The sequence below is a fragment of the Acomys russatus genome, chromosome 27 (genome assembly GCF_903995435.1).
Source record: "Acomys russatus chromosome 27, mAcoRus1.1, whole genome shotgun sequence".
Lineage (NCBI taxonomy): Eukaryota > Metazoa > Chordata > Mammalia > Rodentia > Muridae > Acomys > Acomys russatus.
In genome coordinates, this window is record NC_067163.1 from 9,020,035 (window position 1) to 9,044,463 (window position 24,429).

Below are 24,429 nucleotides of genomic sequence, written 5' to 3' on the forward strand. Positions count from 1 at the left end.
CCAAATGAGGCCCTGCTACCTGATTCTGAACTCTGGCTCTCACCCTGTCTGGTGTGTGATGATCCCTGCATCTGGAAAGTGGGAAAGGCCGGTGCACAGCATGCTGGTTTGCAGTGCAGGCTTCGAGTGTAGTGCTGGGTTCAGATCCCTCCTGCCTCTGTTTGACCTTGGGTTGTTTCCAAGTCAGCTTGGAGGCAGAAGGTCTGCTCTCAGCACTCATATACCTGTGGGGTCTGGAGATAAAGTATTTGCAGTCGCCTCCTGGCTCCTGGCCCTGCCAAGCCTTCTGTCAGTGGTGGGGCTGGCCTGGTCACTGAGGGTTGGCTGGTAAGAGCTGACTATAGACACATAGATACCCAGATGTGAAATGTAACCTGAATCGCATTTCTAATACTTGGGGGATCTAACACCACAGAGACTCATCCTAAGGATTTTCCCAAGGTTAAAACATTTAGAAAGAACTAGAAATGTCAAACTTGGGTGTCATCACCTCCTGGCAATGAGCCACCTGCTGTCTGGGTGTAGCTCAGCTGACAAAGTGCTTTCCTAGTGTGTATCAAGCCCTGAGCCTGGTTCCCAGAACTGCATAATATAGCAATCTCGTGGTAGAAGCTAGAGGGTTATGAGTTCAAGCTCAACCTCAGGTACTTAGGAGTTTGGTGACAGGCTGATATGCATGGAATTCTCTCATCCAGCTGTCCATCTGTCCCTCCATCCATCCGTTTGTCCAACTGACTCTCTCAGCTACAAAAAACGTCAGTCAAATCATGAGACAATCTATAAGATAATTCAGGAGTGTCCTTCTAAAGAGTCAAATTCATCAAAGACAGACTGTGACACTGTTCCAGTCTGTGAACAGGTGAAGGCTAGGTCACTCATGGAGTGCAGGGGTGTGGGCTAGCCCAAGATGAGCAGGTGAAGGCTAGGTCACTCATGGAGTGCAGGGCCATGGGCTAGCCCAAGATGAGCAGGGTGAAGGCTAGGTCACTCATGGAGTGCGGGGCCATGGGCTAGCCCAAGATGAGACCAATGAGCAGAAACCGGTGGCGTTTGTGTCTGACAGGAGTAGTGTCATCCTGTGTCACCCTGATCATGACAACATATAGTTCTGTGAGAGGAGACACCAACCTCTTGGATGGCAGATGGAGGAGGGTATCATACTATACAGTAAATTATTTCAAAATAGCAGGAATAATGCCAAAATTCTAGAAACTGTGTTTTTAAATTGTATATCCTCCCCAACTTAAAAAAGAAAAAAAAAAAAAGCAAAACTAAAATTTATTTTGGTCCCCCCCACACCCCTCACCAAAGCAGGGAGACAGTGGTTCTTGTATTTTCCTTCTCATTTCCAGACAAAGTTTACATGGGGCCAGGGCAGCTGTACCAGGACCTGCAGAACCTGCTGCATGACCTGAACGTCGTTGGCCAGATCTCGCAGCTGATCGGAAACCTTCGAGGGAGCTATCAGGTAACGGCCTCTTGGATGGGACACTGCTGTGGCTTCTAGATCTGTGAGCGTGGGTTTGTCTCCAGAATCAAGCCCTCGGGCATCTCCAGGGACCAGGCCCAGCGCTGCTTTTCTGTTGTTTGGGGCAGTGTAGCTTTCCTTCGCCCTGCGATGCTTAAGCCTCAGTTATATCTCTGCGTGATCAACCCCAAGGGATTTTGTAATTGGACATGAGCACAGTCGGGTCTGCCTGAGTTTTTCGTGTTAGCACTTTACTTTTTCCCCTCTTATAAATGTGTGTGTGATGAAAGTGTGCTGGTTCATGCCTGTCATCACAGCCCTTGGCAGGACTACCTAGGCTAGAGTGAGACCTTGTCACAAAACAAAGCAAAAGGCAATAAGCCCTAACGGGCATATTATTCATTTCCTCTGTAGAATTTAAACCAGTCAGTAGCCCATGACTGGACAGCAGGCTTGCAACGGCTGGTTCTGAGGAAAGAAGATGACATCAGAGCTGCTGACCGCTGCAGGATTCAGTTACAGCTCCCAGGAAAGCAGGACAAGTCAGTAATTTTAAACAAAAAAAGTAACATCTCTTGTCACGTGTGTTTTCTGGCTTTGATGACTGCGTTACATGGCAGACTATGCACACTAATTGTCCTTGGTAGTGTGGTCTATAAGGGGAATGCTTCTCTTCCCTGGCAGGTCAGGGCGGCCCACTTTCTTTACTGCCGTGTTCAATACGTTCACACCTGCCATCAAGGAGTCCTGGGTGAGCAGCCTGCAGATGGCCAAGCTGGCACTCGGTAAGACACAGGGTTTAACCTAACTGGGCATGCACTAATAAGAACAGGACAGTTTCAGAGTCATCAGAGATGTCGTGTGATGATGCATACACCTGGGAGGGTAAAACCAGGGTGAGAGAAAACTTCCCGTGACCTGGAAGCCTAGCTTTGAATGGAAAAAAAAAAAAAAATAGGTTAAACAGTCCGTATTGTGACTCAGGGGGCTGCAAGAACATAGCAATGGTTGTGGTAAGGCAGTCTTAACATGTTGTGACTGTTGAGCTCAAGGGTGGGCCCCTGAGGCTGTAGCCTGGTCCAGAGCCTGGAACCCTGGCATGGGTCAGGAGCAGGACGAGCCCAGCATCTCAGCCTCTGCTAACTCATCCCATGACAGGGAGTGCAGCGAGTCAGAACCTTGTCACTCAGGAACCCCAGCTCTAAAAATAAGTCCTGTGGTTTTCCTATGGCTAGATGTGGCTTTATAACTGCATTCTGGTTCGGTTATTCTTTTAGTCTGGATAGGTAGGTAGTAGGCAGGTAGGCAAGTAGGTAGACGAGAAAAGATAAGTATGTTGGCAAATCAATAGATAACAAGTAATAAGGTAGGAAGATGATATGATAGGGAGATTGATAGGCGATAGGAGGTTAGGTAGAGAGATGAGAGGTTAGTGATAGGTAGACAGGTGTACAGACTGAAGGATGGTGGGTAGGTAGACCCATCTCTGTATAGTTTGTATATAATTTACATACACAGAGCTTTTACTCAGCTTGCACTGTGCCATGTATATGCATACATATGGCATATAAGTGTGTGTGTAGATGTGATGTCAGTGTATGTGACTGATCACCTGTAAGTGGGTAGGTGTGTGCACCCATTGGTGAAGTCCTCTTTTAAGTGCAGACTGTCTGAAATGTCACCCGAGAATAAAACAGAAGTCAGCTGCTCCTGGTCTCCTAGAAAGCAATGGTTAGTGAGAGGACAAGGACTCTTATTGTGAAAGGGAGCCTCCTTGACCTGGCAGGGGACAGGCTCTTTGTGCCCTCCTGGGTGATTCACTGGGTTGTGCCTCTACAAACAAGGGATGGCCCCTTGTAGAATAACACAGAGTGGTAAGTTCTCTTCTGTTTTTACTCAGGGCTAAGGTGGCCATTTTCTTTAGGGACCAATTATGTCTTCATGTTTAAGGATTTCTCAGTGAATCTGTTTGGACTCAGCCCAAGATGCTGGTACATTCATTTCAGGGGTGGATGCGGAGTGTGAGGCCCCCTGACATGGCATAAGCTAGGCTGCCGCAGTGAGTGCCTCCTTCCCCCCACCTCCAGTTAGGGGAAGGCAGTACAGCACCCCAAGATAAAGTCATCCTTGCCTACAAGCTGTGGAGGGTTGGGTACAGCTGCAGGAATGCTCACGTTCACCCCAGCAACTCAGCTTCGCTCTGTCTGACTGTGCCCACAGAGGAGGAGAACCACATGGGATGGTTCTGTGTGGACGACGATGGCAACCTAGCCAAGAAGGAGACACACCCTCTCCTGGTGGGACACATGCCTGTGATGGTGGGCCAAGCAGCCAGAGTTTTAAGGTGAAGGCAGAGGATTTTCTTGGGGAACACTGGTATAGGATTCTGTTATTACTAGTTAAGAGGAAATACATTAGCAGTGTTGGAGATGGCTGTTGTTGGGAGCCCACCAATGAGACCCAGCCACTGTCTGTGTGGCCTGCTGCCGGCTAAGGTTATTGTAGGCCACACGCCTCTGTGCTACAGCAGCTGCCCCCTCTGTGATTACCCCAGTTTGATGAACCGCCTCTTTCTATAGAGGGTCAGGCCTCTAAGGCCGTTATCTGCTTGATGGAGTGTGTTCTCTCTCTGCTAACGTACCAGCTGTGTCTTGTGAACACCCACAGTGTCTTCACAGTGCCATTGACAAGCTCTCTTTAAGAAATCACTTGACGGGCTGGGCATTGTGGTACACGCCTTTAATCCCAGCACTCGGGAGGCAGAGGCAGGCGGATGGCTGTGAGTTCGAGGCCAGCCTGGTCTACAAAGTGAGTCCAGGACAGCCAAGGCTAACACAGAGAGACCCTGTCTCAAAACACCAAAAAATAAAAACATAAATAAATAAAGGAAAGAAAGAAAAGAAATGATTTGACACTGTTATCTCTCATTCCTGGCCACTGACCCATTCCATGGGGACTACCTTGTCCCTGGCTCTAGTGAACACACCTTTGGAAACCTCAGACTCTTCCCCTGTGGAACCACACAGCTCAGGTGTAAGGAAGGCCAGCGGACACACCATGAGGTGCCCTGCTCCTCAGTCCCCCTGGCTGACCTGGCATGGCCTTGCTGTGGACATGGCTGAAGGGTTCTAAAGACAAAGATCTCCTTGCAGAGTGAGCTTGTGAAACTTGCACAGTTGGCTCTGTGCATCCATTGCTCAGGCCCATGGTTTAGCAACCAAGGATGGAAAACCCTGGAATCTACAGTGCTGTGTTCCGTTGCAGATCGAGTGTGCAGCTTACAACCCCGAGCCTTACCTAAGCAACGAAAGCCAGCCAGCTTCACCCTGCGCAGCACGTGGTTTCCTGTGGGTAAGGCCCTTGGTTTGTCCCTAGGGCAGGCTGACAGAGAACTGGGAGGTGGCTGAGGGGCATTCACCAGAGAACGCTAGCTTAGGTTTCCAAGCAGAGCCTTTCCTCTGACGTGTGAACTTATGAATTAAAACACTGGCTTCTGTTCCTCTTCATCTAAGACTTTTACAGTGAACTTAAATGCTGTGGGGATGGCTTTGGCATGTCAGCCACTCTAGTGTGTCCCCACATTGACTTTCCTCCTCTTTGGCGACATCTCTGGCTTTTATGCTGGCATCATGGTTAAAATGACTCTGTTCCATACCAAGTCCAGGCTGTCTGTGACACTCAGTGGCAGTAGCCATTTCAGGTTCTTGCACAGTAGAGGAGCTTCCCTGGGCCTGGGTCCCTGGCCTCCTGTGCCCCTACACTGTCCCTCGCAGTATACATCTCTCACAGTTGACATGTCTGTCATAGCCAGAGCTGTTGCTCGGCTCTGTTTCTAGTAGTGTTCAGAGTGGAGCAGGGTGGCCAGCTAGGTAGGCCAGTGTGCCTACCTAGGGACCAATGGAGACACTATTCTCGTGGGTTGTAGGTTCCTTCTGCACAGATTTGTAGCTGCTGGCACTTGATTCACACACGAACTAATGCACGCACGCCCACATGCAGGCGTGCAGCGACCCAGGCACACACTCACTCATGACCAGGGAACTGATGACTGGGCCTCCTTTCAACAGGGCCAAAGGGGGCTGCTCACTTATAGCGTGGAATACGTGCAGGAGAGGCAGTGAGGTATAACAACATGCTCCAGGTTGGAGGAAGGAGAAAAGATCCACCAGTACTGGGAGCCAGTCGGCTGTCTGTCTCAGGGGTCAGGGGTCAGGGGTCAGACCCCTCCAGACTGTTAACTGCTGGGAGGGCTATAGGCGTTCATGAGACTCATTGCAGAAATCCTGGGTCTGCTTGACAGCCCACAGTGTGCTCCCCAGGATGACCTGCTTTGGGCTGCGCTCTTTTCCATTTTTTGCCTCTCGAAAGGCTTGTTTTCACTAAGGCCAAGTGCAGTCGCACCTTCATGCCAGCTTACTTAACACTGGCACTAATTTGTTCTTCTGTACTTTTATGAGTGTATAAATAGCCCTGGCGGTTGTGTAAGGAACGTGTGTCTGGTATTTGATGTGTACATTTGTCACTTTGACAATAAAGTTATATTCATGTTATTGAAATAAAAAAAAAAAGTGTCGGAAAGAGAAGCGGCCTCTCTTAGGCATCCTTTGTTGCATTTGCTTTTTCTGAGTGTGATTCCCACATGAAAACCAGTGCCTCCGTGGGTCAGGTTTCTGCGTATACAGGACCATGCCTGATCAGAAGACATGGCAGTTCCAGAAGCATGTCTCAGTCCACACTTCTTTCTCCCTCTCAATCTCTGCCTCAGATTGGAAGCTGTAGCAATCAGATGGGTCAGGTCGCCATTGTTTCCTTCCAAAGCCCCAACCCCAAAGTCATTGAATGCTTCAACGTGGAATCGCGCATCCTGTGCATGGTCTACATTCCTGCAGAGGAGCCCCGGGAAGCCATGGATCCAGAGGCCACAGCTGTGAGAGCATCCCATGGGCCCACCATCTGCCTGGGCACAGAGGAGGGAAGGTAACGCACATCCGCTGTGTTAGGGGTTATCCTCAGTGGACGACAAGTCCCCTCCCAAGGGCAGTATGAGCCTAGTGGGAAACTCAAGGGGGAGGGTTCCCAGTCACTGACCGCACTCTGAAGTTATCAGTCGTCCACACCCATGGTAGTTTTTTTTTAAAGGGGAAAGCTCCCCACTGCTTGCACCCCCCCCTCAGTTTTTGTTAATTTTTCTTAAAAATATACCACTTCTTCCACTTTGGAATAAAGCAACTGTATTTTATACTATAAATTAAACTAACGTTGCAAAATGTATAGGAGGAAAATAAACTATGACCCAGAATTTCTCTTTAAGCTGCAAGAGTAAAATCAGAATGGCTGCAGGTGCTTTTTAAGTGTGTGTTAAGATGGGGAGGGAAGGATGGGGGAAGAAGAAGACACATGCCATCTGTTGATGTTGATTGGCTGATTGGCCTCTCTCTCGGGGCACATGTGGGTCTGCTAATTAATGTGTGGGTTATTTTTGTTTGTTTTTACAGCATTTCCATTTACAAAAGCAGTCAGGGCTGCAAGAAGGTGAGGCTTCAGCACTTCTACACACCGGAAAAGTCCACGGTCATGAGCTTGGCCTGCTCCCTGCAAGGCCTGTACGCAGGCCTGGTCAATGGGTCAGTAGCCAGCTACACCAAGGCTCCAGGTAACCACCCACATTAGGCCCAACCCTTGGCTAGAAGTAAGTCTCACCTCCCATGGTTCTTGTCAGTCCCGGTTCCAAGTCAGCGTAACTTGCTCCTTTCCAAAAAGACACATGGGAAGTTCTTCTCAGATTGGTTTCCAGGGCCTTCTTCCTGCTCCACAGTGACACAGTGACTCTGATAAGGAGATCAGCCTTGAAGCCCCACCCTAGTGCTCTTGGGCAGTCTAGACTTTCTCATGCTCTCGTGTGCCTGGCTCCATCCCTCAAACCCACGTTTACTTGGGGATGTGATAGCCATCCAGGGCTGGCTTCTCCATCTTACAGTCTTCCCACATAGCATGTGATGAACGGCCTCATCTGCCCCCACAGAGTGTCAAACACTGAGCCCAGTCCTTACCATCTCAGAAGCCCTCAGCCCCCCATGTGTGCCCCTCAGCCCCCACCCAGTCTTCCTGTGGCATGGCAGCATTTAGCTAGCCATCTGATGGTCTCTGATGCGGATGGAAAGAGGACCGCCCGGGTCACATGCTCTCCTCCGTAGACTCTCCAGTCTGCCCCGAATTCTGGTTCCTCTGTGCTTCTCCCAGAAGATGACAGGGAAAAACAGCCCCACGCTATTCTGCAGACTTTGGGAACCTGCCCAGTTGTGGGAGTGATATTGTTGCTTTCCTGAGCTCTGCTCATGCACCTCAGCTGCTGCCTCATGGAAATGCGTCTCCAGGGACTGTCCTTGCTGCTGCACGGCTAGTGGCCAGGTTTCCTCCCTAGGCCCTCATCCAAGCCCATGATATAGATGTTGCCCAGCTGAAGCCTAGAGGCTGACCCTTCCCTGCCAGGCATGATCATCAGATGCCCAGACCTACCCTATAGCCTTGTGCACCTGGCCCCACAGCTCCCCAGGAGCTGGCCTCAGGCCCTACGCATCCACATCCAAAGGCATCCAACTCGACCCTTTATGTTACCTAAGGAGTCTCAGTGTTGCCACCTGAAGTGTAGGATGTGGGGTCTCCTGCCCCGATGCTGCTCTCTATGCCTGCCCGTGCTTTCTGGATATGTATCAGTGAGCTTTCAAAATGGCTGGTGAGTTCCTTACCGCCCTGTGGAGCACTGGCAAGAACGAGCACTGTCTGGGGAGCTCTGGACTTCCGTCCATGGCTGCTGAGCCTTGCTGCCCAGCTCTGCACCTTGTGTTCTCCAGGCCTCTCTCTGCTGGGGACCACACTGCATGGTAATATTGACTATTTGAAAGTTGGAAGGGCGGTGATTTTTCAGGGGGATATAACAGGTCTTTGAAGCTGATTTCAGAAGATGACGTCCACTTTTCCATTACTATGAGTGCATGTGAACTTCTAAATAACTATTGGTGCAGTTTTGCTGAGTTAGAGTTAAAATTATGCTATCAAAGCTTACATGGTTACTTAGAACACAATCCCATCTTCCTTTGTGTTATTCTATTATCTTTAATGTGCTAGAGATTGAATCGAGCCTGTGCTTGCACGTAAATCAAAAAGCTGGGTCACTGAGCCTTGTTCCGAGCCCTTTCTTTCATTTAAAAACTGCTGGTTTTCTGTTCCATCTACTTTTAGTAGTATTTTGGCTTCACATGTTCAGTAGCTTTTATATAATCTTGGGATTTTTTGGCCTAATTTTCTGATTGACATTATATTGTTTTATGCTCCCTTAGCCATGGTGCCCTTTCTTGTAGGTTTCTAGGTGGTCCCCTTTGACTTCTCCTGCCCCCTTGGCCATCTGGCTGTCTTCATTCTTGGTGTGTTAGTGGCTTGAAGGTTAATCCTCATCACTGTGCACTCTGACCAGACCAGCCCCGTGCTGTATAATACAGTATGCATCATGGCACACGCCGCCTTTGTAGTTCCACCACCTCTGCAGTCTTCCTGAGCACTGCAGCAGGCCTGGGCGGTAGAGTGTAAAGTGGGCTATGTGTCCACACATAGCCTGTTGTCCTTCTGTTCTTGGTGGCAGAGGAGGTGGCTGGTTGGAGACCATGGCTTTCCCAGATAGAGTGGGTGGTTGCTTTGGGGTAGGGCTTAGTAACCTGGGACGTGATGAGAAACTCTCAAGTTGTGAAGACATAGGGTTATCTGTATTGCTAGCTTGTGTGTAAAGTCTGGCTAGGATGCGGGCAACCTGCCTAGCAGTTCTGACCTCGGCCACAAACACTCTAAGCAGAGAGATTGCACATAGCTCTCCCAGGGAGACAAGAACGCAGTGTGGAAGGAAAAGAGCTCACTTAGGTGGCCAGAAAACAGAGGCCGATTGTTGGAAGTCAAGCCTCAGCCAAAGTGAAATGTCCAAAGTGGGTTATCCTACCTTTGATCTTGGAGTTCCTGTTTCAAAGGAACCGCACTGTCAGCCAGCTACACGCCGCTCTTCTGGCAGCCTACCGGCAGAGTTCTGTGCCGTCTGCATTCTTGTGCCATGCTTGCCCTCTCAAGCATGTGAGCATCTCAGGAAACTGTGCTCCATCATCACAGGTGCAGGCTGCAGTGCTGGGAAGGGCTGTGAGTACCACATGGGATGGCTGCTTCTGTGAAAATGTCAGGGCAGGTGAGGGAAAGGCGAAGTGTGTGTGTGTGTGTGTGTGTGTTTGTGTGTGTGTGTGTTTGTGTGTGTGTGTATGTGGCTTTGTGCACACCTGCATTTCTGTATTCATGCATGCATGCATGCATGTGTGATGCACACATCTAACTAACTGTATGTGGGCCCAGTGCAACTGTTGCATGAAAGGTAAGCTGGGCCCCTGAGGGTCAAAACCATCCTGCCACATTACTCTGCCTGAGCAGAATTCCCATCAAAGGTGCTTTGTAACAATAAGCCCCACCCATAGCAGTGGAGCTTGCCCAGTCACCTCTCTCTGATGGTCCAGCTCAGCTCCACTTGCTCATAGGGTTTTGTACTCAGAGGCTGATGGCTTTGGGTCAGGAGAGAGAAAAGGCTGAGGCGTTGCTTCCTCTGAGCTAAGAGAACTCATACACACAGCAGGGAAGTGTCTCTGATGGTCTAATTACCACTGGAATCCTGGGGCTGTTGTGAAGAGTTAATTAAGTACTTAGAAGATAGTCCTGTCAGTTGCCTTAAAATTTGCATTAAGTCTTGCTTTCTGTCTTTACAACCACTGTGCCTAGAGACATGCCAGGTAGGGGTGCACTTAGCTGAGACCCATCCTGCCTGCTGTCCTCTGTGTCTTCTACATGCTACAGGGCTGGTTTCGGGGTCTCCGACCCCCTCCCATGTTAAATGCAAGCATCGTGACCACAGTTGGTACTTGAGTTGTGTTTTGCAGTGACATGTGGTCCTATTTCTCTGTCCCTCTGCACAGTTAGCTAAGTTCAAGGGGAACTAACAGTATTTTCTTTCTATTTCTATAAGATGGATCCTGGAACTCAGAACCCCAGCAAGTGATCAAGTTGGGCGTCCTGCCTGTCAGAAGCCTTCTCCTGGTGGAGGGTGCGCTGTGGGCAGCCTCGGGAGGGCAGGTGTTCATGGCCAGCCTGGAGACTCACACCATAGAGGTGAGTGCTGCTCCTGCTGCCTGCAGCTGGGAGGCATTCTGCAGTGTGAGTGGCAGGAACGGGTGGGGCTCTGTGTCAGCCCAAGACACTTACTGGCTTTGCTTAGAAAGAAAAGATTACCGAAGGTGGGCGTGGTGATGCACACATTTTGTCTCAGCACACAGGGAGGCTGAGGCAGGTGGATCAAAGTGAGTTGGAGGCCAGCCTGGTCCTACAGAGTGAGTCCAGGACAGCCAAGGCTACCCAGAGAAACCCTGTCTGGGGGGGAAAAAAAAAAAAAAAAGAAGAAGAAGAAAGAAAGAAAGAAAAGAAAAGAAAAGGAACAAACAAAAGAAAGAAGGAAATGTAAGATTACTTAGAAAATTTAACTTACCATTTCCTAACCCCTTCTCTGGGCACTAGAGAAGCCACCATGACCACAGCAATAAAGGAAAGCATGGAATTGGGGTAGCTTACAGTTTCAGGGGTTTAGCCCATTACTGTCATGGCAGGAAACATGGCAGCATGCAGGCAGATGTGGTGCTAAGAGATCTAAATCTTGATCCACAGGCAGCAAAAGTGACTTGAGCTTCTGAGACCTCAAAGACCAGCCCCTAGTGACACACTTCCTCCAACAGGGCCACACTTCCTAATTGTGCCACTCCCTATGGTCCAAGCATTCAATCATGTCATTCTATGGTGGTCACTCCAATCAAACCACCACACATGGAAGCCCAGTGCTCCATTGGAGCTTGGTTTCTCATCTGTGGCCAGAGTTCATTCCTGGGATGCAGGAAGAACTAGCCAGCCATTCAGGAAGCCAGCCCAGCCTTCCCCATCTAAAAACTCCCTCTATATGGGAATTTGGACAAAAAGAGGAACCAAAGACTCATGGGACAAAAAGCAGGTTGGTGTGGGGATCACTATGCCATGAGGACGCTTCTCCTGAGATCTCAGACATGGAAGTCACCACTGTAGGAAAAGAAACTGTGACTTAGAGTCATAACCTTTCACATCTGATGTTTACTACACAGGCACCAAAGTATTCATTTTCAGATTCAGGAAAATATTTCCTGTACTATGACCAAAAGTTAACATTCTTAGTGTACAGCAAGGTCTTCCCAGATGTGGAGAAAGAGACAAGCAGTCCAGGAGAAAGTGTTCAGAGGGCCTGAGAGGCAGGAAAAGAAACACAGAGCCGCACACCCGCACCCTTGGTGATGGCAGCCTGGCTTACACAGTGAGTTGCTGTCCTGTGAATGAACTTTATTTTTAGAGACACTTTAGGTTCTTGGCAAAATTGAGCAGGAAGTTCAGAGATTACAGTACTTCTCTGCCCCCATGCACACCCCTCTCCTGCCGTCAGCACCCCTATATGTGTCCCGCTTGCTCCCATCAGCCTACGTGAATTGACATGTCCTCGCTGTGCAGTCCACAGTAAACACTGACCTCCACTCACACGGTGGTAAGATGATGGGTGACGTGTGTCCATTGTAGCAGCAGCTATAGCCGTTCCCTCTCTAAAACCCTCCATCCTTCCTTGGTTGATTCCTCTTCCCCTGTGTGAGTAAGGAAAAGGTAATTGTAAGTACCCAAACAATCCTCTTCCGCAGTGGGAGCTAGGTAGGCACAGGCATGCTGCATAGCACAGAGCAGGTGAGTACAGGCAGTGAGTGAGGTGTGTCCTTCACTGGAGGAAGGCGACACTGCCTAGCACACCTTTGCCCACTGGTGCATCTACTACCTATGGTCAAGTCTCCAGTCCCACGTCCCAGTCACAGATTGTGGCATCAGCATTTCCTTGGTTATATTTTATACTATTTATTATACAGATTGCTCATGCCCAGTCACCCCATCTGCCTTTCACCATCTCTTACTCCAACCTTCCCTGTGTAAGCTCAGGTCACATTGATTTGGTTTTTTTTTTTTTTTTTTTGGTTTTTTGTTTGTTTGTTTGATTCTTCAGGGTGGGGCTTGTTTAATCTGACATGTTTGGATGACTTTAGCATCACTGGCCTCAGAAACATTTGTAGGTCATCTTTGGTGAGCTTTACTAGCTCGCCTGAGCAGGGCTTCAGGACATATTGCTAAGCATTCACATGTCACCTTTTTAGATGTTGGTCAGACATGTACTTCAGGACAGGTACTGGTGGCATGTTCTGTCATCTCAGGAGAGAGAGAGTGGAATTGATGCTCCAGATGCAGAGAACTCAGGGTGGTTCTGGGGCCGGGAGTAGAATCCAGGGCCTTAGGCATGTTCAGCGCACTCCTGTTGCAAGGCCTGCGCACTGTAGTGTGTGCAAGCATGGCATTGAGCTCCTCGGTGCAGGTTCTGTCTCCCGCCCGCAGACTCCCTAGGGCAGTTGAGGTGGTCAGGAGATGAGCTCTGCTAGAAGCAGGAGGCCTCCACCTGGACAGAGGTGGAGATGCCACCAAGTGTCCTGGTGAGGCCCAGGCTCAAAACTGCCCCTCTGGGGCTGCAACAAGAAAATGTCACCCGCCCCCAGGCTGACCCTCAACTGAAGACCCTTCTGCCTCAGCCCAGGTGCTGGGGTAACAGGAGTACGCTACTACAGCAGTGGCTGTTTTTCTGATTCTTGTATGAGGTGACTTCTCTGTGTCCCCAAGGCCCAGGACTTCCAGCTAGTTCTAGGAGAGGCAGAAGGAGACATGGAGAACCACTCCCTCCCATCATGCCACGGTAACTTCGGTTACTTTTACATTCACCTGTGACTCACTGTTGTTTGTTAGAACCTTCCCTTCAAGCACAGGGCCCTCCCTACCAAGTCAGATGCCAGCAGCAACTTCCTGAAGTTTTGCTGCAGCCCTTGCAGGTACATCATCTTGGGCGTCAGGTTCCTAGAAAGTTCCAAAACCTGCACAGACACGCTCCGCAGGGCGACCTTGAGTAGCAGTGTTGCCTTGCTGATTCTGTGTGTCATAGCCCAAGCGTCTGTCCATAGCCCAGGTGCATGCCACAGAATGCGCTCCTGGACCTCTGGGTCAGGGGCTGCTTTATTGGTGAAGGGAAATGCCCACCAGCCAGCGCAGCACACTGGAGCTGCAGCTGCCATTTTTTACGAGGATGAAATCTTGCTAAAAGAAACATACAAGGGCCAGAGTAATGTTTTGTTAGTCGTCATTTTTATACTAAGACATAACACTATTTTAAGATGTTCCCCCCAAATGGTGGTATCATCATTGTCGTCATCGTCATCGTCATCATCATCATTACTGTTGGTAGTAGTAGTAGTAGGTAGTAAACTAAAAAAAAAAAAAAAAAAAAAAAATACAAGGGGATGCTCTCTGTAGCCTTCCTCAGAAGGCGTCCAAGATAAGGTGATGTTCCTCTCTGCTTTATTGTGCCATATGCTGCAGAGAGGCTCATTGCTGGAGTTCTCCAAGGCTCAAAGAATAGAGCATCCAGATCCGTGTACCAGTCCCCTCTGTGTAATTTTTAGCCCAAAACTAACTAGATATATTTATAGAGAGAAGCAAAACCTGCTTTTCTGGGAAAATGAGATTCATGATGTTCCCGGTTTGTGGGCAGCCACAGCTGAGATGTGGGTACAACCCGGGATCTCAACCTGTGTTCACCCAGCTGGAGTGGGGGTGCTGCCTGTGGAGGGAGCTGCCTTCCTGAACAAGCTGTGAGCCTGTGGCTGGGCCTGGGTCTAGCATGGTGGGGCCATTAGGAAGGAGGCTGTGAGGCTGAGGCATTGTCACAACTGCCGCAGGGCTGTGTGGGAAGGCGCATAGGCAGGGTGTCCTGTGCCTGGGGTCTGTAACCTGACAAGCTGGGGTAGAGCACCTCCCAGATGATGCTTCTGCCTCCTACCAAGCTTGAGGGGAGTTCCTAGTGCTAATTGTCATATCGTGGAGTGTAAAAGTATCCTTTATTCACCAGATGTAAGCGTCATCTTAGAGGCTTGCTGCTTGCTTACTGAGCCCTTTCTTGTTCTCACTGAGCTCTGGCCTGGCTGGTTCAATTCAGCTATTCTGGCTCAAACTCCTCTCCAAGCTGACTGATTTCAAAATGGCCGCTCTTGGTTTCTCATTAAGTTGCTCTGCTTGGATTCAAACTAACTCTGGAAATTTATCCTAATCTTCTGGCTCCTTCTTATTCTCTGGCTTCAACCGCCTCTGCTGACCTGCGCTGCTCTACTGCACAAGCAGAAGGGGACTGACTCAGCTGAACAGACCTCCAGTGCATCGCCTGAACTCGACTGGACTGCCCTCCACTTCTGACTCACTCTGCGCTGCTCTGAAGTAGCCTGTCTTTCCTGTCTGTTCTTGTGAGTTGGGCGCATCCTATCTCTGACTTATTCTGTCAGACCTTTCTCTGATTCATCACTTTGTCTGCCCCTCAATTAGACGTCACTTTCAAACATGGCTGCTTCCTTCTACAAACTAGCTTTACCTTCATTGTTTGTTATTAAAGACGCGTACCAAGAGTGTGTCTGTAGCCCAGCCTGGATCACACAGATCTAAAAGGTCTTTGGATATGATCTCTTGCCAAAGCTGCCTTGTTGCTGGATTGAAATTCCTCTACAGTGGAGGAACTGTATTCTCCACATGTTATGTCCATGTCTATGCATGCATGTGTGTATGTGCACATGCGTGCAGGTGCTCACAGAGGCCACAAGAGGGCGTCAGATCCCCTGTGAGCTACCTAAAGTGGGTGCTTGGGAGCTAAACTTGTGTTTTCTGTAAGAGTGGCATGTGATCTTGATCCCTGAGCATCTGTCCAGCCCCTTGTCATCTTTTCTCTTTCCTGCATGTAGCTGCATGTAGCTTTCCTTCTTGCTTTTTATTCTGTATGCGTGTATGCGAGTACACTTGCACACGTGGCTAAAAATCAAGTCTCAGAACTGATACAGGTCTAGAGCAATGTGATGTTTAGGAACAGGCAGATGTTTCTGGGTTTCTGGTAGATGCTAATTTCCCAGCTTTGTTCTTAGAGCCCCGGGGCATGGTTATAACTTCATTCCTGGAGCTGCTTAACTCTAAAGACTGCTCTTGAGTTTCCACCATATATGGTTGTTTTAACTAAACGCAAAGAAGGGAGGAGAGTGGGATAAATGTACAGACAGGATGAATAGCCAGGACAGGAGTACAGCAACACCACAGTGCTCTTTAGCCATGTTCTTCCTTATAATAACTAACATGGCAGCACAGACCAGGCTCCACATATCTATCCTGGCATCCGTGACCTCTGAGACATGCTCATGAGGGAGGGAAGGAACAAGACCTGGGCCTGTGTTCCTGTTTTGAAACAGAAAGTCAGGCTTAGGGCATCCATGCCCAGCATCTCAGTGGATCCATTTCCAGAATCAGTGCCATGTGGTCCTTTATCCAGCATCCAGTACTGTTCTGTACCTGCCAGTTACAATGTGCCCAGGCATGGGGCTGTGCCAGAGACTGTGGGTCTCTGGGGGCTCCTTTCTGCCCAGCCCTCAGCAGGCATGCCAGGGTCAGGACTGGTCTTGTGATTTTCAAGCGCTGCATCTGCCCTGAATCTGTGTGTCAGGTTATGGCTACAAATATCAAACCATAGTCCTCATCACCACCCCCATCAAGATGAGCAGAGTTCACTAGGAACCACAGAGAGTGTCACAGTGAGACGTGACCCCTGGAGGAGCCATGGTCCTCAGGCTGGATGAGGCATGGGCCAAGGGGGCCAAGGGATGAGAGGACACAGCAGGTTGACAGGGCCAGGAAGACCCCACACTAACAGGAGCCTGGATCTTTCACCTCATTGTATGGATTGCAGAGGGAGAGGGCCAGGCTGCCTTCCATCCAAGTCTGCTGGAGCTGGTGCCTTTGACCTTAAGCCCTAGAACAGACTTCGCTGTTCTCTTGCGAATATCACACTTGCTCTGTGACATCAAGCCCCAAGGGATCCTAGGTCCAGAACAGATGTTGTAAAATGTGTTTTCTCAGAAGATGATACCACCAACCCTTCAAGTGCTGCAGCCTGCAGACCAGATTGAGAAGGTTGCTGAGAGCTGGAGACCGGAGAGCTGTGGCATGTGTGCCTCCAGGGATGGCTGTATAGGCGGTGTGACATGGAGAGAAAGGAGGAGCCTTGCTGTTCGGGCCTCACATGCTGTGGTTTCTTATTCTGCTTTTTCAAGCCCCCCCACACACACACCAGAAATCCTATGACACAGCTACCATAGTTCCCAGGGGCAGTTATTGCTCTGCCTTGGATTCCCGAGAGGGTCAGTAGTGACCAAGATCTGTGACCCCACGTGCACAGGGTCAACTTTCCCTGCAGACAGCTCTGCACCCAACATGAGTGCAGGGCACTGAGCAGGAAGGGAAGGCTCTTCCAGCACTTACAGAAACAAGGTAAAGCAAGGCAAAACATTCTGCCTCATCTGCCACCTGAGGCTTGGCAGCCTGGCTGCTATGAGGAAGCTGATGGTGGCTCCCAGAGACCAGAGAAGCTGAGCAGGTATAACCTTAGCTGTCCCACAAGAACAGCATGCAGGGGGGCTGCAGAGATGGCTCAGTGGTTAAGAGCACTGACTGCTCTTCCAGAGGTTCTGAGTTCAATTCCCAGCAACCACATGGTGGCTCACAACCATCTATAATGTGATCTGATGCCCTCTTATGCCCTATGTGTGTACATTCAGGAAGAGCATAGTATACATAATAATAAATAAATCTTAAAACAAACAAAGACAATAGCACGCAGACCACTCTGACCCTCCCCTGATCCCATGTCCCTCGCTTGGGCTGGGCATGACACTCAGGCCCTGGCACCCCCAGCTGTCTCACGTGCAGAACAGTCACAGGATCCCTGGCTGCTGACACTCATTCCTCGTGTCTGGTTTACAAGCTCCATGTGGAAGGTGCTTGCTCCTCTGTGATCCGAGTTAAATCACAGTGATCTACAGATATGCGCTATGGCCAGAGTTAAGCAGGAAGCAGAAAGCTAAGTTGATTCAGGCTTCTTCCTCTGGTGATGAGGAACTATAGGGTGTAGGCGTGTGGGTGTGAGTCATCTCAGAACCCTAAAGACCATGCCAGCACCGAGACCTCAGGCCATAAGCCTGGGCATCAGCCTTCTTCAACATTCCAGGGAGTGTCCCAGTGTACAGCCTGAGCTCCAAAGTAAAGCAGACAGCCTCTGTGGAGGTGGTAACACCAGCCGCACATCCGTTCTCTGTACGGAGGCATCTAGGAAGAACTGCCCCCAGGGCCATCCAGTGAACATTAGACACACCATGCTCAGCATGAACCCACAGAGAGGAGATAGGGACCAGGCCAAAGCTAGCATCTCAAGGCACAAAGAGGAGGCTGGGTGCCAGAATAATGACAGCGTAAAGGAGACCATGAGGAGTGCACGGAGTCCCACCTCTTCCCCTTCTGCCCACACAGAGCTAACTCTTATTACCAGAGATGCTGGGGTGGACTGCCTGGGGGTCAGGTTGGAAGGAGGTGAATTTGCTAAGAGATGCCCTTGGATAAAGAATCCCTAAGGCATCCGGAACAACACTAGCAGATCAAAACCCATGAAATTCAGCAAGGTCAGAGGCTGCAAGTTCGATATCTAGAAATCAATCCGGTTTGTGTGTTCCAGCAGCAAGCAGCCTGAAAACCAGGCCCGGGAGATGAGGGCAGGAGATGTCCCCTTGCGGTTCCTAACCTGGGCTCTGCCACCCGTGTGTGCAAGCATAGCGACTCCCACCCTGGAATCTTCCATTGAAATGAGATGCAGTTGACGCAGGGTGTGGCTTAGCTCAGCCCAGCTCTTCTGGGAGCATCTGTGTGGGTGTGGGTACCATAACCTTGGCAAGCCTGTTGTCCCCGTGTCATGTGCTTTGCTCCCTTGTTCTCTCAGGACACAGATCTATGTCTGTGTTTTCCCCATGGTTGTATTTTAAGTTGTTGAAATACAGAGAACCAAGATTGATCCTGAGTGTGAATTTCTGGCCTTTCTAGGGTGCTGCAACACTGTACCTTGACTTGGCTTTGGCCTCTGCACCACATAGCTGTCTGTTGCCCTAGGACTGTTATGTCTGAGGAAGAATGACAGCCTTTGCCTGGTCTGGAGAGCAGGACCAACCTCCTCCTAAGGACCCACAGCTGTGCATCTCTGCTTCTTACCAGGCTGTTCATTTGTCTGTGTCTCCTTGGGGCCCTAGATGAGCAGCCATCCCTTCCATTGCCTCTTTCATGTTGTGCTGAAGTTGTTTTCTCAGCTTTGAAGGTACCAGGATAAAAGAAAAGTGACAATGGGTTCTTTCTATGAATCATTTTTACCCACTCGGGGAAAACCCAGGGGCATTGTACCTCCAGATGCTATTCTACAGCTGTGGACAGGAGATCAGTGCTATTACAGTCATGGAGCTGGGCTCCAGCTGGACCCTATGACCCTCAGGAGTGACTCAGCCTAGCCCCCTTGTGGAGCATCTTTGCCCACAGCACTGTTGTAGGTTCTGGCTGTACCCCCAGTACCCTGTGTAACCCATTTCCTCTACTCCCCCAGAATCAGCTGGAGGCCCACCAGGATGAAGGGATGGTCATCTCCCACATGGCTGTGGCTGGCGTTGGCATTTGGATTGCCTTCACCTCGGGGTCCACCCTTCGCCTCTTCCACACAGAGACCTTGAAGCACCTACAGGATGTCAACATTGATGCCCCCGTGCACAGCATGTTGCCAGGTACTCCCCAAGGAAGGGAGGGTTCTGGTGTCACTGTCCCTCGTACAGCTTGCAGTCAGGCACCTCAGAAGGGAGGGGAGAGGGCAGCAGAGGCTTGAGGAACAGCGATGACAGCAGCTGCTAGCTCACAAATAGCCCATGTGGTCCATGGCCCCTGGGTAGTCACATCTGGCCCATGTGTGCAGGTACACAGCCAGTGTGTGTAACACCCAGGGTAAGTTAGTGTGTGGGCAGTGCATATGAACATGCAGACTATGTGCATGATTATGCACCCTGTCTACAAACCTAACGGAAGCTGCATTAATGGCCACAATGAACAGGATGGGAATGCCAGAGGCAAGGCAAGGTGAAATGCAGTCCTCAATGTACCTTTTGCCAATGGAAACCACTGGAAACTTCTGACAGGGAGAGGGGAGAGGGCATGACAGCGTGGATTTGCAGATGATGGTCGTGTAGAGAGAGGCTTAAGTGGGCCTTGCCTGCGCTTTGTCCACAGAGTCCCGTCTAGCAGGCCACAGGGAGAGCATGGGAGAAAGGTGAGAATGGGCTGAAGGCAGAAGGCACGCAATGCAGGGTGAGGTGAGCTGGTCACCTGTCAGCAGACGTGCTGTGTTGGCTGGTGTTCACATGTGGGTCCTAGGTGAGCCTGTCCCTGATGTCTTGAAAAAGCATAATAGTTTACGGGTCATGGTGCCAAACGGCTATGCACCTGTCCATGACATAGGTAGCGACAAGAAAGATGGCAGCCGAAGAAATTTGCTGAGACCCTCAGGGCACAGGCGGGTAGGGATGCCCATGGGTGATTTTTTATGGGATTACTGCTGCTGACCCTTTTTTTTTTTTTTTTTTTTTTTTTTAGCTTTTTTATTTAGTTAGAAAGATGGAGGGGCTGCAGAGATAGCTCAGAGGTTAAGAACACTGACTGTTCTTCCAAAGGTTCTGAGTTCAATTCCCAGCACCCACATGGTGGCTTACAACCATCTATAATGTGATCTGATACCCTCTTATGGCCTGCAGATGTACATGCAGGCAGAGCACTGTCTACATAATAATAAATAACTCTTAAAAAAAAAAAAAGAAAGAAAAATGGAGGGTTTTGTAAAGTATATTATTTTTAGAAAACAAAAACGATTTAGCATTAGGCTGGCCCTCAAAGCATGCTACTGGGGACCTGACTATTTTCCTTCAAGTATTAGCCACCTGGACAGGTCCTGCTGTTGGCATCTGTTGTCACTCTTAGAAACCATGTCAGATTCACCAGCTGCCAGCACACGCTTGCATCCGGCCAGAGAATGCCATGCACTCTCTATTCACATGGAAAGGGGACAACAGTTAGATTGTTCTGTGATAAAGCTTCTGGGGCCCAGACTCTGACCTGGTACCCTGTGGCCTCCAGGGAAGCAGCTGCGGTTGCCATGGTGCCTGGAATCCTGAGAACCAACCACAGGAATGTGTCTGGCCACAGTCCCTGCCACAGGGTCCCCCTGCTCTGCCTTGTGTTTATCCCCTGCAGTTTCTATCAGAGACTGAGGGAAAGGAGGGGCTGGTCAGTGAGTGGAGTTTGCATGTTGAGTTTTGTTTTGTTTTGTTTTTTAATCAAAATAATCCTTGTACATGATACAGTGAAACCAAATGGCAGGGACAGCCAGTGAACAGTGAGGTGGCTCGGGGGCCATCCATCTTGCCGACCTCCTTTATCTGGTATTTCCCATGACCTCCGTGTCCACCTAATTTTAAAAACAAACTGAGTACTGCTCTCCTCCGTCCTTTCAATTTCCTCCTTCCGTGGAAAAGGTGGGACGTGCCTGGCTTCTGAGCAGCTCCGTTGGCAATGGATGCTACAGACACAGGCAAGCAGGGTGCACGAGAACACATTTGCACGCACTTGCCCACTTCCTCTTCTCTGCCATACTGACCAGTGGGGTTCCTCCCTCCGGGGCAGGCAGCCAGCTCTGTTAGGAAACACAACTGGCTACTCAGCGTGGGCGCGCTATGTTCTGTCTGCAGCTGGGCCACACGGCACCATGCCCTAGTGTTCTTTCCATTCACCCTGCAGCCTGTGCTGCCCTCTCCAGCCTTCCACACTGTTTCCCACTGGCAGAACACTGACTCGCCCCAACATCCCCTACAAAGCCTGACCCTTGGTGCCACCGGATTCATGGGATTGTGGGGTGGGCCATTCTCCAGAGGCCTGCCCACCTCAGCACCTTCCTTCCCTCAGGCCAGAGGTTGTATCACAGTCTCTCGGCAGGGTTACGGCTTGAATCTTGACAGCTCAATGGTTTAAGGCAAGGGACGGCTGGATCATGAGGTCTCTGGCCTAATCCAGTGACGGAGTCATACTGATGGTGTCGTGACATAGTGGAGACTATAAAATGGCGTCTAGTTAGAGGAGGTGTGTTGCTGGGGGAGTGCCTTGGACAGATGTTCCCACCCCCTCACCCTTCCTAGCTATCACCAGATGAGCAACTTTCCTCCACACACCCTTCCTTCACGTCTCTGGCTTGCCACAGGCAGAAAAGCAACAGAGATACTGAAAACATGGCCCAAAGTCAATCATCCTTTTAAGTTGCTAATGTCAGATATTTGGTCACAGCTGTGGAAGGCAGACTGGTACAAGATGGACACAGCCTCGGGGACCATCTGTCAGAGGTCTTAATCTAGTTGCATGCAGCGTGTCAGTGTGCTGCTTATTCACATATGGGTGGAGCAGACAGGCGAGTCAGACTGGAAAGCCGAAGGTTGGCCAGCACTCTTTGGCGTCACGTGCCGCATCTTAAGTAGCTTCCGTCCACATTTGGGAGGCTTGCTGTGTTTGCAAGCTCTGTTGTTCTTCCAGTGGTAATGTGGCACTATCCCGCAGCCTGGTCACTGGGGAAGGGTCACTCAGCCGAGCTCTGCCACAGTAAGAACTGGGTTCCTAACACTGCGGCATGGTGCCATGAGGGCTGTTCTGATCTCCAGCACACACTGTGGTTTAGAAAGAATAAAGTCAGTGTCTCAGAGCAGTAGGTACCACCGCACCACTGCACCACCACATCACTGCACCATTGTACCACTGCACATGGCACCAACCAATACATCACTGCGCCACTGTGCCACTGCACCACTGTACCACCACATCACTGAACCACTGCATCACTGAACCACTGCATCACTGTACCACCGCATCACTGAACCACCGCATCACTGTACCACTGCATCACTGAACCACTGCATCACTGAACCACTGCATCACTGAACCACTGCATCACTGAACCACTGCATCACTGAACCACTGCATCACTGAACCACTGCATCACTGAACCACTGCATCACTGAGCCACTGCATCACTGTGCCACTGCATCATTGTGCCACTGCATCATTGTGCCACTGCACCATGGCACCAACCATCACACCACTCCTTCACTATACCACTGTGCCCCTGCACCACCGCACCACCGCATCACTGTACCACTGCAGCACTGCACCCCACCATAGCCTTGTGTTGTAACCTGAGTGTTTGAGCCACTGTTGGTGCTGCAGTAAGTGCACTTACAGGTATATGTGGAAGCAGCACGGGCAAGTGTCCTTTCATGCCACTATTAAGAGTTAAAGTCCAATAAGGTCTTGCAGATAGAGACACATTGAGCCCAAAAACGAACAAAATTTGGGAGGAAAAAACAAAAAGAGACCATACTTGTCAGAACTTGATCAGAACGTTCTCCTCAGAGAGGTCCTAAGACCATCCTGTGAAACATATGAATCCATTCCTAGCAAGTCACTTTCCCTCCCATGTGGAATTCAGTTCTGAGGCCATTTAGCATAGGTTCTAATGTGAACCACACTGTGCACACTTCTGCCCAGCGGTAACTTAGCTTGACCAGGCATTGGGGTCCAGAGATCAGAGGGACAGAAGGTGTGGCTGTAGCGTGGAAAGGCCCCAAGCAGCCTCCGTGTCAGCACACAGATGTTTCCTGTCCTGTCCTCAGTACTGAAAGCAGGCGGAGCGGGCTGACAAAGGTGCTGTGTCCCTGCTGAGCGGATACAGCTTCCAGAAGGGACGCAGCCATGGAAAAGGGCCATGTTTTCTATTTAAAAATAAGTGTGAGTCTTACAAGTGCCGCGGACCTGGCCGTAAGGGAGTTGATGAGTTATGCTGCACTCCTAGTTACGTGTGAATTGGAGAACTCAACACAGGTATACACAGCTGGCATGTGGGCATCGTCTCTCCTGCCCACTGGGGGTGACCTGCTCACTGGAGGCGAGCATTTGCAAACAGCAAGCAGCCAGTTCCTGGATCAAGGTTTTTTTGTTTTTTTGGTTTTTTTGATCAAGGTTTTATTTGGCTCCTAAATAAAAATAGGAAATGGTAGTTTCTTCCTCTTCATTACTAACTTATCATAGTTATTATTATTATCATTATTATTAGTTGTCAAGGCCATTTCTTTTCATCGTCATCATCTGATCGTCTTGACATCAGGGCAGTGTTTTCGGGCTCATGCGTCAGGTCCTGCTGCTGCACACCTGCACACCTAGGCACCTGCACGTGAGCGGCCCTGCAGGGCTTCTGTCTCCCGGCTTCCCCTCCTCCTGTCAGGACTCATCCGACGCGGACATGTTATTCTGTCCCTTCTCCTCAGAAAAACACACGCCTGATGAAGCGATTTCTATGAAAAGGCAATGGAACACTGCCCAGATTCTTACTATACTTAAGATATTGTAGGTGTAAAAGTGAAATTTCTCTGATACACACACACACACACTGTTAACGTGTGGGAGACTCAAACAGAGAATGAAAGATACAAGATGTATTTCTGAATGAATGAAAATATTTAGTGACTCTATCATCCTTCATGCTTTAATGGTAAATCATTCTTAGGAGCCGCTGAAGGAGATGACATTCACTTGAGAATTTGCCTGTTAATTGCCTTTGAAATGACATTATTTACAGTAAAATTATTTCATAGGCATCTTTAAAAGCCCAGATCAACACTCTAAAAGTTATTAATTCAAAAAGTTTTCCTTGTAGAAAAGGGAAAGGAAAGTCTTGTTTCCCGGTGCAAAGCTTTCTAGCACACCAGGTGAGAACGGTTGTGGCAGGCAATCTCAGTTGGGGAGCTTTACTGCACGCAGCAGTT

At 49.7% G+C, this 24,429-nt stretch overlaps 1 protein-coding gene across 1 annotated transcript in view; it reads left to right on the top strand.

Moving 5' to 3' along the window:
• The window catches only part of Arhgef10 (Rho guanine nucleotide exchange factor 10), a 74,173-nt gene that overhangs the window by 45,541 nt on the left and 4,203 nt on the right, over positions 1 to 24,429 (top strand). Inside the window, exons 18-26 of the mRNA XM_051169451.1 lie at positions 1,353 to 1,468; positions 1,883 to 2,010; positions 2,153 to 2,253; positions 3,689 to 3,804; positions 4,733 to 4,819; positions 6,234 to 6,445; positions 6,964 to 7,121; positions 10,512 to 10,654; positions 19,134 to 19,308. Of these exons, the coding sequence (XP_051025408.1) occupies positions 1,353 to 1,468; positions 1,883 to 2,010; positions 2,153 to 2,253; positions 3,689 to 3,804; positions 4,733 to 4,819; positions 6,234 to 6,445; positions 6,964 to 7,121; positions 10,512 to 10,654; positions 19,134 to 19,308 (1,236 nt within the window). The remainder of the gene's footprint in view (positions 1 to 1,352; positions 1,469 to 1,882; positions 2,011 to 2,152; positions 2,254 to 3,688; positions 3,805 to 4,732; positions 4,820 to 6,233; positions 6,446 to 6,963; positions 7,122 to 10,511; positions 10,655 to 19,133; positions 19,309 to 24,429) is intronic.